Source organism: Gavia stellata, chromosome 5, assembly GCF_030936135.1.
Source record: "Gavia stellata isolate bGavSte3 chromosome 5, bGavSte3.hap2, whole genome shotgun sequence".
NCBI lineage: Eukaryota > Metazoa > Chordata > Aves > Gaviiformes > Gaviidae > Gavia > Gavia stellata.
Window position 1 is genome coordinate 1,982,496 of NC_082598.1, and position 14,853 is coordinate 1,997,348.

A 14,853-nucleotide genomic window follows, 5' to 3' on the forward strand; every position below is an offset into this window, starting at 1 on the left:
GACAGAGTGGTATTAATCTACAAATGGGGCACATCAGGGCTCTGATCCCAATTTGCTCATCAGCCTAATACCGCTCCAAATATTGAACAGCCCAAGCTGCTGCTGTTCAATATTTGGAGCGATATTAGGCTGATGAGCAGTGATACCAGGCAGTGATATTGAGCTTATAGCAGCTATTTCTACCCCAATTTCAAAGGCAAAAATGATTCAGCGCGCAATGGAAAGGACACGTTTTGCTGGGCATGCCAGCAGTGTAGCTGAAGGATGGAATTACTGCAGGGAATTCTAGCAAAGAAAATAAAAGTATAAGGCATTTTGGGGGAAGAGCTGAAAGACAAGAGCAGCCTGAAGTTCATAATGAAATCTCCCCAGCGCTGATACCTTACTGCAGTCCTTCCAAGGCAGATCTTCAGTGCCTGAACATCTTTGTCCACATCTGCTGTTCATCGATGTTTAAGAGGGCTTTTCTGCCGTGCACATTTCTGCAGCACTGAGCACAAAAAATCACACAGTAAAAAGCAGCTGTGTCATAAAACGGGAGTGATTTAAATCTCTCTGTATCTGATAGCCGCCGAGTGCTGCTTCTCTTAACTTTTACCACTGCTGACATGCCAGCATCAATCTGTTCCTTCAATCTGTGCTGGTCTGTTGGACAGGTTGGGAAAGGGACTCACACACACAGAGGACACAGATGCAATCCTACAAATTAGTGAAAGAAGCCTGAGGATAAAGGACAAAAGCCACATCATTATGCCCTGCAGTTGGTACAGCCTTTTGGTTTGAGGCTAAACCTCAGCACCAACCCTCCCGAGCTAGAGAAAACGTGTGCATTTAAGCAAGCTGGCTCTTCATCCTTGTTTAGCAGGCTGATAGTTTACAGCCCCTGTTCTTATAGGAGAAAGTATTCCCTCAAATGAAACCTTTTTACTCCAGCGGAGATTCCCTCCAGGAGGCAGTTTGGGGAATTGCCTGCCCTGTTTAGAATTGGATATGTTACAGTCTATACCTTCTGCTGCAAATTGGCTCCCAGTGCACTTGTGTGTGTCATTTTCACCTACCCACTCGCAGATCGCACCAGCCACCGGAGCTTCGTGCGAAGGGCCGGATTCTGCCAACCCCGGGAGCCACCGGTGGAAATCATCATTAGAAACAGCTTGCAGCAGTGGGCCTTTTAACACATCCCTCTCTTGCCATGGAGCGGTCTGTAAGGAATGTGAGCTAAAAAGGTTGCTTAAGTATAGTAAGAGGCCACTTAAATGAGGAGCACAAAGTGCAAAGAATGTACGAGCAAGATGAAGAAACCCTCATAGAAAGGCGATAATACGACAGTGCCTACAGAGCTGGAGAAGACGGGACATAAATGACAACTGAACCGGTTTCTCCCATCAATATGAATCCTCACATTTCTTTTTGTCCCCATTCTAAGGATCCTACCGTTTTCTGGCTTCCTCTGGGATGGGGAGATGAAAGGGGACATGTGCCAGCAGATGACACGCCAGCACTTCAATGCACTCACCCTCCGCAGAAGGAGCCAAATGAAGGACATCGATGGATGCGGTTACCAAACAGAACCAAGCCATAGGAAGCCTACTAAACTCACCAGTTCTCTTGAAGTTTTCCCAGCAAAATTTTGTACTTCTAAACCATTATAAGAAACAGCTGTTTCTTCCATCAAACACTTCTGGATCCGTGGAGTTCAAACGCCCAACACAGAGACACGCAACCACCCAAAATCCCCCACCAGGAGACCAAACCTCCCCAAAGCCTTCAGGGCGTTTGTTCTCCAAGCGTGCTCTCCAATCCTGTTAAAATAGCTAACCCAAACGACCAAGAGACCAGAAATACACCCCAAATGGTTGCATTACCAAGAATATCTTTTTATTTACAGAAAAACTATGAAATCATAACAGCCTGTCAGCAAGGGGGCTTAATTACAGTGTGGGGTATTTCCGCTACACAGAACGTTTTCGGTTGGTGGCATTTTAATAAGTGGAACGTGAAATACCCAGCTTCATAACTAATAAAAAACAAGTCTTCATAGCTAATAAAAGCTAAGTCTGGCTCTTAACTGTTGAAAGAAAAAGTTGGGTAAATAAACGAAGCTGAAGAACTGGAGATTGGAGCATGTTTTCTTGCTCAAATATGTAGAACGGAATAAATACTTATCAAGCAGCTATTCCTCCTCTGTTTTGCTGAGTAGATAATTGATACACCTATGATAAAAAGCATGTTTTAAAAACATTTTCCTAATGTAGAAAAAACTCCTATAGTTTCCCTCAATAAAAAGCTATCAGCAGTCTAGCAGCTATTGGCAGTTAAGAGATCAATTCTTCATTTTTGCTAATGACACCCAAGAAATAGGTTTTTACCACCTTGAGTTAATGGTCATTTTCCTGAGTGCTGAAATCACTCCACTTGAAGTGCAAGTAGAAGAGCTACTGGATGAGTGTGAGAGACACAAAAATGGAAGAGATGTAAGTGTTGGCAGTGTTGGTGTCCATGAATCATCTCAGAAAGAGTAACTGGAGCAAAGCAGCATTTATTCTGGAAACTGGCTTAGAGATGGTCATGGGGAACTGGAGCAAAGTAGGATTATGGCTCTTCAGAGTTGTTTTCTTTAGATGATTATGGCTCTTCAGAGGTTTTTTTTCTTTAGATAGTCCATAGTTGTTTCATTTCAGCTCATTTTGAAAAATCTGCTCCAAAAATGCAGAAGAGAAAGACTCGTTCTACAAGAACCCTGTCAAGAAGATGAGTGTGGAGGAGATACTTGATGTTACATAGCTTTAGGCTTTTATATTTTCCATTTTTCATGCGGTGAAACCATTTCAGCAAGCACTATAGATGGTGCTGAGCTGTTGTTATGCTTTCAGCTACTGCCTGCCATCCTTCATGAGAACCACGAATTTCTGAATGAGGAAAAAAAAGGAATTTGAACACTGTCAAACGCGCCGTACCACAAAAGTGGATCAGTCAGGAGATTAGTGAAACAACTCTGTCAAAACAACTTGTCTTCTTGATCTCAAAGCTGATATTTGAGGGGGGGGGTTGGGTTCTTAGAAAGCTCATGTATTAAAACTCTGCCCAAACTGTTATTTTTAAAAGCTTCTAAGGTGATCATGATTTTAATTCTGATTACAAAGCCTAGCAGCCCATTCAGGCATCTCTTCACGCACGTGCCATACCCAATCCATGCCTGGAGAGCCTGTTACAAAGGTAGCAATTGCCTCTCTAAGGGAGGTCTAGCGACCAAACCTGAGTCAGCTCTTAAAGAACATAAAAGTTGAGCACTTCTCTCTTGAGCATCACATGAAGCTCCACACGGCCTTTCAGATGTGTAATAATAGCGAATCAGCCTCTCGTTACCACGACAGATGAGCCAAGTCACTACTCCAGCATACACAGCAAACACGAGGTGATTACCTTCCGTTTACAGTCAAAGGAGGGGGGGGGGGAGGAATAATCAGTCAAAAACCAAATTATCTCTCATCTGCTGGTCTTGTGCCAGCCCGTGGCAACTTCACCAGTGCATCAGAGGTGTATGTGACACTCAGTTATCAGCTACGTAAACCATCAGACGGCTCAGTCTTTTATTCCACCATCTACCCATGCACATGAGCCACCAAGTGGGCACCTCTCCAGAGCTGCATCGAATCCCTTTCCCGAATTAGCACTAGAACAACTGCAAATTGTTAATGCCTTGTAGCCGAAGTCTGTCTTGCAGATAGTGGTGCACAGAAAAGCCATAAAAATGGTAAAACTTAGCTTGAGAAAAGCAAAAATGTATTCTCCAGGCACCTTTCGTTCACTGGTAGAAAATTTGGGGTGATATCTATGCAAGTGAGATGCTTCCCCTCCCCCAAAGCAATCAACTGGCACATCGTATGTTCTGCAAATGCACCAGTAATTAATGAGACACTTACAGCTGTATATATCTGGCACACTTGTATTGAATTCCGCACTGGCAAGCTTGCCAGCTACCCAGATCTCCCTGCACACTCCTTTCCATGTTCCCCTCTGCCCCCAGCGTTAGAAAACAACCAATGCTCAGAGTGCAAGTTCCACATCATACACCCAGAGCTGCGTCCAGCCCTACGTCCTCCACGCAGAGACAGCAGCCACAGCCCTGTTTCCATCAGACCAAAGAATCACTAAGATTGGAAAAGACCTGTAAGATCATCAAGTCCAACCACCAACCCAACACCACCATGCCCACTAAACCATGTCCCGCAGTGCCACGTCCACACGTTCCTTGAACACTTCCAGGGACGGTGACTCCACCACCTCCCTGGGCAGCCTGATTTACTGTTAGATCTTCCGCTCCGTCTCCGAGGAGGAAAGGAGAGTAGTTGGCTAACCAATATGAGAAGTACCCAATACCTGATGTCACCACGATCTTAGCATTCAATGAAACCCCATTTTCATACAGATCATCTGGGCCTTTTAGTTCCTTGGTAGAAATGGTCATCATTGGCAAAGCTGAAAGTTCAGCCTTATTTTGTGACTGCAACACAGCAGTAAACACAAAAGCAGCATGATACAACATGAGCTGCATGACAAGAAGATGGATGGAAGGGGATGGAAACAACTAATGCCAATAAAAGACTACAAAGATCACCTTTGATGCAAAGAGAAAAGCACCTAAGAACATCCACGTGTGCAATGACTAATTGCGTTTTCAATGCCACAGCTTAAAACCGCAAAGTAATGCCCTCCTACAGGAGACGCTCGTTTCTAAATTGGTGGCTCTGCTTGAGACGATGAAGATATTCACCCATTTGGCGATAATGATGCTCTCACAAGAGATAATCGACAACCACATTTTGAAGATTTTCACCTGCTTCACTGCAACCATACGCAGGCAAGTAGTTTATTCAAGTCCACTCAAGAGCACACTTGGGAGAAGAAGAGCATTCAGACAAAAGGGACTCAGAGTTTTTAGGTGTCCCTCGAGGAACATCACCATCATGGCCCACCATGCCACACTGGGAAGCTCCCAATTAACCCAGTCAGAAGTTCCCATTCAGCTTCACCCAGATGGATCACAAGAGTGCCAAACAGCATTTGATGCTTTTATTGCCCAATTTACCCTTGCTAGCTTAACTTCCCCTTTCATTACAACCAGCCAACTCCAGGAGTGAAGAAGGACCTGCTGGCTTCATGGATCCTTCCTCCAGGTTAATAAGGCAGCTTCGGCTGCTTCATAATTGTGGTTGCTCCTGTCCCGCTGCAGCCCGAGCGCACTGATTGTCAACTTCTTTCAGGTCCCTTCCATCTTTACCCTTTCTAAAGGGGCTGCAGTATCGTGGGTGAACATTCAAGTCTCACAGCCTTGGTGGGATCTACGCAGGGCTTGCTCACCTCTCCCTGTGTTTGGTTTAATTAATGCAGCAAAGCATAGTTAAATACAATGACAAGTACATGCTGCAATTTCACCTCAAGCTCCTCCTGGGAGAGCTGCTTTATCCTACAGTCAACAAAACTACATAAATCCCTCTAACATAATTGACACTGTGATCAAAGCGAAAAGTGTCAAGATTTTACTACAAAAAATACTGGTTTTTACACTGACGTGCTAACATTTCTCTAGGAAAGGCACTTCTGGCATCATTTTCTCTCTCCTCCTCCACCCCATACCTTTATTTTACACTTAAAACCCTCCAACTTGCATAACAAGGTTCACCTCCTGCGTACATTGTCATGACGGAAGGAAACAAGAAGCGCGATACTTTTGTTTGCTCTCTCTCAATGCAGTTCTGAATGAACTCTGGGTATAGCCTAGGTTTGTCACTACAGAAACCCAAAACATAGGTCAAAAGTCTATGTGGTTTGCCACAGCGAATGACTCATATTTCATCTGCCTGAAGGCAGATGGGAACCGAGTCATCTGCTGCTGCATCTTTCTTTGCTTTTCTCCTTTCCTCAACCCCGGTTTCTTCTTTCTTACCATCAAATTATGGTTGAAAGAATGCAGTGACATCAAAAGACCAGGAGAGCAATGCCTCGTAGTGCACATCACCCAGGGAGGGGGTATTTCCCATTTATTTTTTGCTGAAGCCATGCCTCTTTCCCAACACAGCACCTACCACACAAGTAGCCACTTTCGAAAGTGAATGCAAATCTCAATTTTCTTCATTTACCTGCTATACTTGTCTTTCACGAGAAGAAATTATCACAGGTGAACAGGAAAAAAAAAAATGGGTTACTTGACCTACAGGCTGTGGAAGAAGAGTGCGCTACCATTCCCATCACTGCTTACTTGGGAAGCGCACTGGTCCTTCGGCACGGCTGCTTCTTATAGCTCCTGAAGCAGGTCTCCCAACCAATTGATGCTGTTCTTTATATTACATTAAATTACATAGGACTGAAGTCTTTTGTGCTAGATGCACAAACACGCACCGCAAAAAAGCCCCTGTGTTGGTGTTATGGTCAGGTGTCCGCACACGGACAGATAAGGAAAAGAGTTTGAGATAACCGCCGAAGAAAAAAAATCGGTGATTTTTGTTTCATGCTCCTAATTTGGAGGTAAAAGGCTCAAAAAGCAGTCTAGCCCCTCTGCAATACTCATCTCTGCTTTCACAAGTTTTATGTGTTCATATACATGAGTATCAGACAAAAGTCCAGAAAACAGGACTGACAGGGTCCTGGAGTGATCACCCAGCCCATCCCAAAGCAGAATCCAGTTCTACCAAAAATGACCCGTTTCTCAGCAACTGCCTAAATCCTGCTAAGACCTTCACATCAGTGGAGTTTCCACAACCTCCTTCAGCTTCCATCCCAACAGTAGGAACATCATCCAGCAAAAAGTACCACTACAAATGGTATCATCTACAACGTGAGGACATCCAGAGGATTATATGTAGTCCAAACAACATTTATTTCAGTGAAGAAATGGCAATTATAACCAACAGGAACACCGTAGGACAGGGGGCTGATGCATGACAGTTGCTGAGATGAGAACCCACAGGACTGACAGCAAGGTTTCCTTCAGCTAAAAAAAGAAAATTACTTTTTTTTTTTTTAATTTCACAAGCACACTTTGCAAGGGAAAGGAAAGCAATAGCGTTGGGCAAAGATAATCAATAACTCTGCAAGTCAGAAACCCCAAACTTTCTACTTATTCTAAACAGAAAACTTGTATGCTTATATTGCAAGCCCCTCGCTATCACTTCTGCTCAGCAACATTTATAATGTGGGAACTCAAGAACAACCCAAATTCACTGTAACACACTGGCAGTAGAGCTGCAAAGGACCAGAAGTAACATTGCAGAAGTCAGCAATCAACTGAACAGCACTGGTACGGGATTTTACCAGTAGAAATACCAAAAAAGCCCTGCAGTAGTGCATTTGACTGTAGACACAGCCTAAAACGCCACCACATCCTCCCTCCGTTAGACTGCAGGAAGAAGTAGAAATTTAACGAAAGGCTTTTTCCTCTTACCTCTTTGTTGGTGACTCCCGGGGGCAAAGTCCCATGCTTGTAATCCTCCAACAACTGCACAGCTTCCTTCAGACGACTCTGCAAATAAAACAGCAGTGTGGTGGTCTGCAATGCTCGTCCTGCACTGAATTGCTTTATTGAAGGCAATGAATTTAAGTTATAGAATTATACCTCCTTTCGTGCAAACCTTATGATGGGTCCTTTTACCCATACGATATTTAAAAAAAAAAAAAAAATATATATATATATGCACGGAGACTTGTTTTGCTGCTTGGCACAGCCCTGCTGCCTACAGAAGTGGTATAGAGGAAGAAACAAAAGAGAAAATACAAAAAACTCCCCCTCGCAATGCATCTATAGAAGACATCATAAAAACTTGAGAGTCTTCAGTGTGATACCAGAGATCTGATAAATCACAGAATGGTTTGGGTTGGAAGGGACCTCAAAGATCACCTAGTCCAACACCCCTGCCATGGGCAGGGACACCTTCCACTAGACCAGGTTGCTCAGAGCCCTGTCCAACCTGATCTTGAACACTTCCAGGGGTGGGGCATCCAGAACTTCTCTGGGCGACCTGGTCCACTGCCTCACCACCCTCATGGTGAATAATTTCTTCTTTATATCTCATCTAAATCTACCCTCTTTCAGTTAAAAGCCGTTAGCCCTTGTCCTATCAAAAAAAAAGCTAGATGAATGAGTTCTCACTTAAAAGGCAGAAAACGGGTTAAGACAAAATGGATACATTCCGGTGCAATGCGGAATGCCCATCTAAGACATTGGTATCACTCCACGCCAACTCTCAGATTAATATCTCCCAGTGATGTCTACAGGGAAACCGCTTTGATTGAAGATCTGACTTTGCTCCCACGCCCTCTCCCAGTACACATACTGGGGAGGTATAGCTGAAGGAAAGAGCAAGGCAGAAGCCTGCACATACTAAGCATCACTGCTAAGAACTCAGTGCCCACTAAAAAGCTACAACGCAGCACATTTTAGCCCGATCTCAGCACAGCCATATAAAGAAGAGCAGCTCCATGGCATCTAGCGGCACGCAAGGCGACGTTATAGCACCGCTTTGTAACTGTGCGTTGAAGTCCAAGTTGAGTTAATTTATTTACTTCATATACTTCAGACAGATCTCAGAGTGCCACTACGCTGAACCGCTGACCTGTACTGATTTTTTACGGCGCCTGTTACACACTCGTTCAGACAGGGTTTTCGCAACCGGTTATGTTCTCTCTAAAAATACCAAAGTCAGTCATCAGTGCAGTTAAAGTTAGACTCCGACTATCACTAGCAATTCAAATACTTGCATGTGTAAATGAAGATCTTCTTCACATTGTGATAAATTAGAAGGATAAATACATTTCATGTGTTCAAGGGATCAAAAGAGCACTAAGCCATGCTACCAGCCTGTCACAATCAGCAATTTACTCCCAGAACAGTTATTCGTACATATAGAAATATAAAAAAGTGTTCTACAGTTGAAGCAGTCAAAGTTTATATATACATATAATACTTTCAAGAACAATATATATAATAATTTCAAGAAATATATATATACTGCATGTATATATATACACACTATATTATATACAGCATATACATACACTCTTATATAACATATATATATTTCTTGAAATAAAAAAAAACACAGGGCAGAAGTAGACAGGTAGAAAGATCCTTTGATTAGTCCAAACTAAAGAGGAACAAGTGAGAATATGAAGAGCAGCTTCAGTGGGGTTAAATCTGCTTATCCAAGCCTGGAGAAAGCACCAGATCACCGAGTAATGGCTCCCAAATATCTGAAGCCAAACAAATCACTCAGCAAAACATTTTCAAAAGCCTCCTGCAGGTTATCTGTCATCCAGATGAGTAATGTCGACTTGGGTTTGACATTTCTGCACTAGCTCTGTTGTTTTGGCAGCTTTTCCAATATTAGTGCCGGAGGACATTTCATAAATACAGACTATTTTATCTAAAATAACACGTAGTGTGATGGTGGCTCATCTAAAGCCCTGTGGGTTTAGCGTAATCGTGTCAAGGCCCCTTGTCGTCACTGCAAGCTCCGCTCTCACAACCCTCCTGTAAATAAGGCGAGCGTCCCCGAGCTCATTACGAGCTCGCATCCATGGGATCGGTTGCAGGGAAACTACTTTTCTCCCTTTCATGCAAACATCAAAGAGTACTTTGTTGTTTCCTTGGAAGCACCAGCAGTTACGCCAACCTGAAAGCGGCAATTAATGAATGACTATTGTCCTTAAAACATTCAAGACACAGGACATATGGAAAAGTGGCAATTCCTTCACTTTGCAGAGCAAGCGGGTTGGGATCGGATCCATGACCATTTTTACACTGGCTGAGCTCACATCATCACCGCCACATTATTTCCAGTCCCGGTATTTTATAGATTCTCGCACTGATTAGCAGCTACTCAGCAGAAGTGGAGAGTCTGCACAAAGACGCCAAACGAGGTTTAGCATCAGCTAGGAAGGACCCCTGCAAAAAAAAAATGTATTCTTGCCAAAATGTGGGCTCAGAGATGGGGCTTGTTCATGTTGGGTGCTAATGCCGAGGTCAGTGCTACCAGCCGAAGCTCACAGCCCTGTGTCGCTACACACATGTAAAAAGTGACAGATTTTCTGTTTTCTGCCTTATTTCTTGTTGTGTTGGGCTGAAATTGGCTCCCTCTGACTCAGCCTGTCCCATGCTCCATGCCCGACATGGCCCTGCAGAAAGAGCTGCCGATCATCCTTCTCGCACTCGGCTAAGCCACTTGCCTGGGACTTCCCAGAGCTGCTCTGGATTTCTCTTACCCAACGGGACTTAGATTCTGGCATCACCCTCGACTGCTGGCGCGTTCATTCCCCATCCCGAAGAGAACTAGGCTATGTTGAGAAGATGAAGGATCTCAAAGAAAGATGGTCAAGGCCAAAACTGGACTATATTTTAGTGCTAGGTGCGAGCACCTTCTTTTGCTCTTCTGTTCCCATTTTATTGGGCAATTAGGAAGATCAGAAAACTATATTAATCAGTTTTTACAGATTTTACAAAGGGTATTGAAGAGGAAAGATGATTGATCGTGTTCAAGAATTTCCCCCCTTCTGTAACAGCTAGGCAATCACCCAGTTCACCTAAAAAGCTGGCTGTGCAAACCACTGTGTCTTACCCCCAAAATCAGAGAATGACTTAATATATAAAAGCTTTCATTACTGGTTCAGAAAAAACATCCACCCAACTCAAACTTTCTCCAACAGTGGCCATAAGCAGGTGCACAGGGAAAAGGAAGAAGGTGACAAGCAGAAATAATGTCTCCCCCAAGCACCTTCCCAGCCTCCCACTGCTTTCAGCCAAGGCTGATGAGGTTTCTGTGGATTTAGTGATCTTCAGTGGATTTCTCTTCCAGCTGCTTGCTTGAACAAAACTGCCATCCAAGAAGACATAACAAACAAGCTGTATATAGAAATAAAAATTTGTCTTAACTCTTAGCCCCCTTCCCCTATATATACACATATGCTAAATCTGTCTTAAAATTTAAACTTATCTTAATAAAAAATAATATGCAAGCGATAGAGCAAATACGTGAGTCGTTCCTGGAAGGAGCTTGCATTCTTTAGGAAATGAGTCCTTATTATTTCAGCCAAGTCCTCTTGACACTGGACAAAAAGGAAGAGTTACGAATTAGGATGACATTTTCTGGTGATGCGGCACTGTTCCTCCAGAAGGGCTGAAGATGTCATACAGAAGAAAAGCTGACCTTGAGAAACAGGCACATGGGATGAAATCCAATGGCACGGACGCGTGGCCATGCTCTTCTGGGCAGGCTCAAATTTCTGCCAGACCCGTAGGGCTCTGTACCTGGAATGACCAACTACAAGAAAGACCAGTTAAGAGTGTTGGTTGATCACTGGAAAACTATGAAGCACCGCAGGCATGAGAAACAAATAGGATTTTTAGGCTGCTTCAGGCATTTCCAACCTGTGACGAAAAGTAATCACACAGGATCACAACAGGACTTGGGCTTCTTGAAGTTGTTCTTGACAGCTCCTTGCCCTTTCACTCTCATGGTTGTTTAAAAATATCATATTAGGAAAAAGCTATTACCTAGCATGAGTATCAATAAAATATAATTGTATAATATCTTAGATAGCCCAATAATCCAGAGGTGAAAACTAGACAGCTGAATGACTAATGACTGCAGATCCAGGGAAGACAACCCTTCTTGCCTCCAAAGCTAGAAAATAACCCAGGAGTGCCAGCACAACATTCTGGAGAGCCATTTGTGCTCATTATTGGTATGTGGTTTTGTCACTGAAATTACCTACGCTGTGTGTCTTGCAAATTATCTACACAGAACAGCATGTAACTCTGAATGAAAAACTGGAAGTAATAGATGAATGGGTCTGTGTTCTATTTTTTTCCTCCTTCTCTTGAGGAAATCTTAGTAGTTACTATAACAACCCTGGCCAGATCCCATCTTGTTTAGTATGGTAACAAACAGAAAACAAAAAAGCCCGATTTTGCTTTTAAAATTGCAGTCTTCATGAATTTCCTCTTTCAGCTCCATGGGGAGAGAAGGGAACTTTCTCAAAGAAAAGAGTCCTAGACCAACACTGCTGATGGTTCCCGAGGTTGACAAAAGAGTGGTACAGAAAGAGAACAAAAGTGTTAAACGCAAGGACCACATTAAGAAGACGCCTTTCACATGGCTTGGAGGTGTTCAGGTAGTTCTGGCAAACGACCCACAGCCTCAAAATTTCATTAGTGAAAGTACACGGTTGCCTTTTATCCATTCTAGAAAAGTCAAGCACGCTCTTTTAACCAGAGCCTCCAAAAAATTAGGAAATCATTTTACAGCGTGCCACAGCTCCAAATGCCAACCAGCTCCACTCCCTGGCTTTTAGCAGGATACAGCATTGCTATTATAGTTGATAATGTTTAAGATTACACTTAGTTTCCATTTTAACAGGGAAAAAAAGAGGTCTGCCTACAAGGTTGTGCTACTGCTTCAATATTTATTTTTGCTCGATTTCTCTACTGCTATCTGTAGGAAGCAGTGTCACTTGAGTTTTTACAGTATCACTTAAAAAAATGCAACCACAGTTTTTACTAGTATGTATAATTTCTTCCATACCCCTTTTCTCATAAAAACTAGGGCACTTCTAGTGGTGGATGATGGGGTCTCAGCTCTCACAATAGGGTGCTAGACAGACCATCTGCACCCAGAGGATGTTCTTACAAACTTAAGCCCAGAAGCAGTGCCAGCAATCTACCACGCTCAGCAATTCCGAAGCACGAACTCAGTGCTCCACCACAGCAGCCTAAGCCACGTCCACCTGAGAAACGCTACCCAACAACAAGAAGTCTTTGGGACAAGGCTCAATCATTGCCTCATGCTGAACACAGCTGAAAACACCCGCTTATTGAACCACAGCTCAGTTCACTAAGCCCATGAGAGGTACGCAATGGGCTACCACCAATGCGTGAGCCTGGGTTTGATGGTTATGGCTGTGCTATTAAAGTCGGGGCCCAGGCACGAGCCTGCATCAGCATGATCTGGCATCGTTTTGATTCAGACCATCCAGCCCTCTGCCAAGTGATTCCCGGTCACAGTTTGGGAGTTACCATGGGCCAGGACAGCTGCCGGCAGGCTTTTGGAGAGGAAGAGCGCTCAGCTGCATGGCACAAGCCACATCAGCTGGCTGCATGGCCAAAAACCAGTTCCTGATGCAGTTTGAATGAACCGGCTTAGATTTAACCCACAGGTTTTAGTGCAAAGAACTAACGTAACCTGTTCTACCCTGACTCAGGCCAACAGGCATTGACTCGGAAGGTCGTTGCCTGGAGTACACTTGCAGGACTACATCAGCAGAATGTTTCAGTCTTCGTAGAAAGAGTTGCGGAAAGATCACGTTATCAGGGGCTTAATTTGGCACACCGAAGAAAGGAGGAGAAAGAACAAAACCAGAGATGCCAGCAGGACAGTAGTCCACATCGTACTGAGCTGATGGTCACCTCCAGGAATCCTTTGTTGGCACCCTGAGTCCCTCACGGCCATCACTCCAGCACCCTGGCGGGATAGAGGACAACTGTGTTGGGTTCCATAGATGACTGCATGCATGTACACGCATCAGACACCTCAGAATCACAGAATCATTAAGGTTGGAAAAGACCTGTAAGATCATCAAGTCCAACCACCAACCCAACACCACCATGCCCACTAAACCATGTCCCACAGTGCCACGTCCACACGTTCCTTGAATACCTCCAGTGATGGTGACTCCACCACTTCCCTGGGCAGCCTCTTCCAATGCTTCACCACTCTCTCAGTGAAGACATTTTTCCTAATATCCAGCCTGAACCTCCCCTGGCACAACTTGAGGCCATTTCCTCTTGTCCTATCACTTGTCACTTGGGAGACAAGACCAACACCCACCTCTCTACAACCTCCTTTCAGGTAGTTGTAGAGAGCGATGAGGTCTCCCCTCAGCCTCCTCTTCTCCAGACTGAACAACCCCAGCTCCCTCAGCCGCTCCTCATCAGACTTGTGCTCCAGACCCCTCACCAGCTTTGTCGCCCTTCTCTGGACATGCTCTAGTACCTCAATGCCCTTCTTGTAGTGAGGGGCTCAAAACTGAACACAGGATTTGAGGTGCTCTTGTACTGATTTTTCACCTTGTCCTCCTTGCTCAAGGGCACACTGTTTGTGTCTGAAAGATCTGTGCCTTGTCTTCTCTTGGATCTCAACTGATGCCTACACATGGCTTAGAGCTGCCTCCAGAAACCCATATGTGCACATAGAGACCATAATAACAGTCATTATGCCAGTAGCACTACAACATTACTGTTACAGAACCAACAGAAAAAGAGTCAAGTTTTGCATTCGAGGCTTTTAAGAGAAAAGCCACTGATGGGACAAGGCACACTGGAACAGTTTGCATCTCACTCTGCTCGTACAGGGCTTGTATTGGGGTTTGGAGGCTGCATTAGCCCAGTGATGATCTGCTGCATGTCTGCGAGTTTCACTGGTTTCAGTTCAGACCAATGATGGCTTAATGGCATGTGATCCAAAGCAAGAGTCTTCTGGCCACCGGCACCACAAATTCGACATGGGATACGGAAATCCAGCTGTGCTCTGCCATCAGCAACTCAACAGTTTCCGATTTTGTCTCACTACTCTACGGATAATACATACGGCAGACTTGACTCCAGCTGGCCCTATTGTATTGGATCTACAGTGACAGACAACAGGAGCCAGAAACTTTTTGTTCAAGTAGAGCCAGCAGATGTGACACTGAATAAACACAGACAGTCAATCTGCTGAGTAAGAAGGTATCGTTCATATAAATAACATACATCTAATCCTGCTTCCATTTTAAACCCAAATATGGGAATGCAAGATGCTCAGCGCT

The 14,853-nt window shown here is 44.2% G+C and overlaps 1 protein-coding gene across 1 annotated transcript in view; it reads right to left on the minus strand.

Moving 5' to 3' along the window:
* The window catches only part of SFXN5 (sideroflexin 5), a 106,246-nt gene that overhangs the window by 74,017 nt on the left and 17,376 nt on the right, over nucleotides 1-14,853 (minus strand). Inside the window, exon 4 of the mRNA XM_059817851.1 lies at nucleotides 7,442-7,519. Coding sequence (XP_059673834.1) covers nucleotides 7,442-7,519 — 78 coding nt within the window. The remainder of the gene's footprint in view (nucleotides 1-7,441; nucleotides 7,520-14,853) is intronic.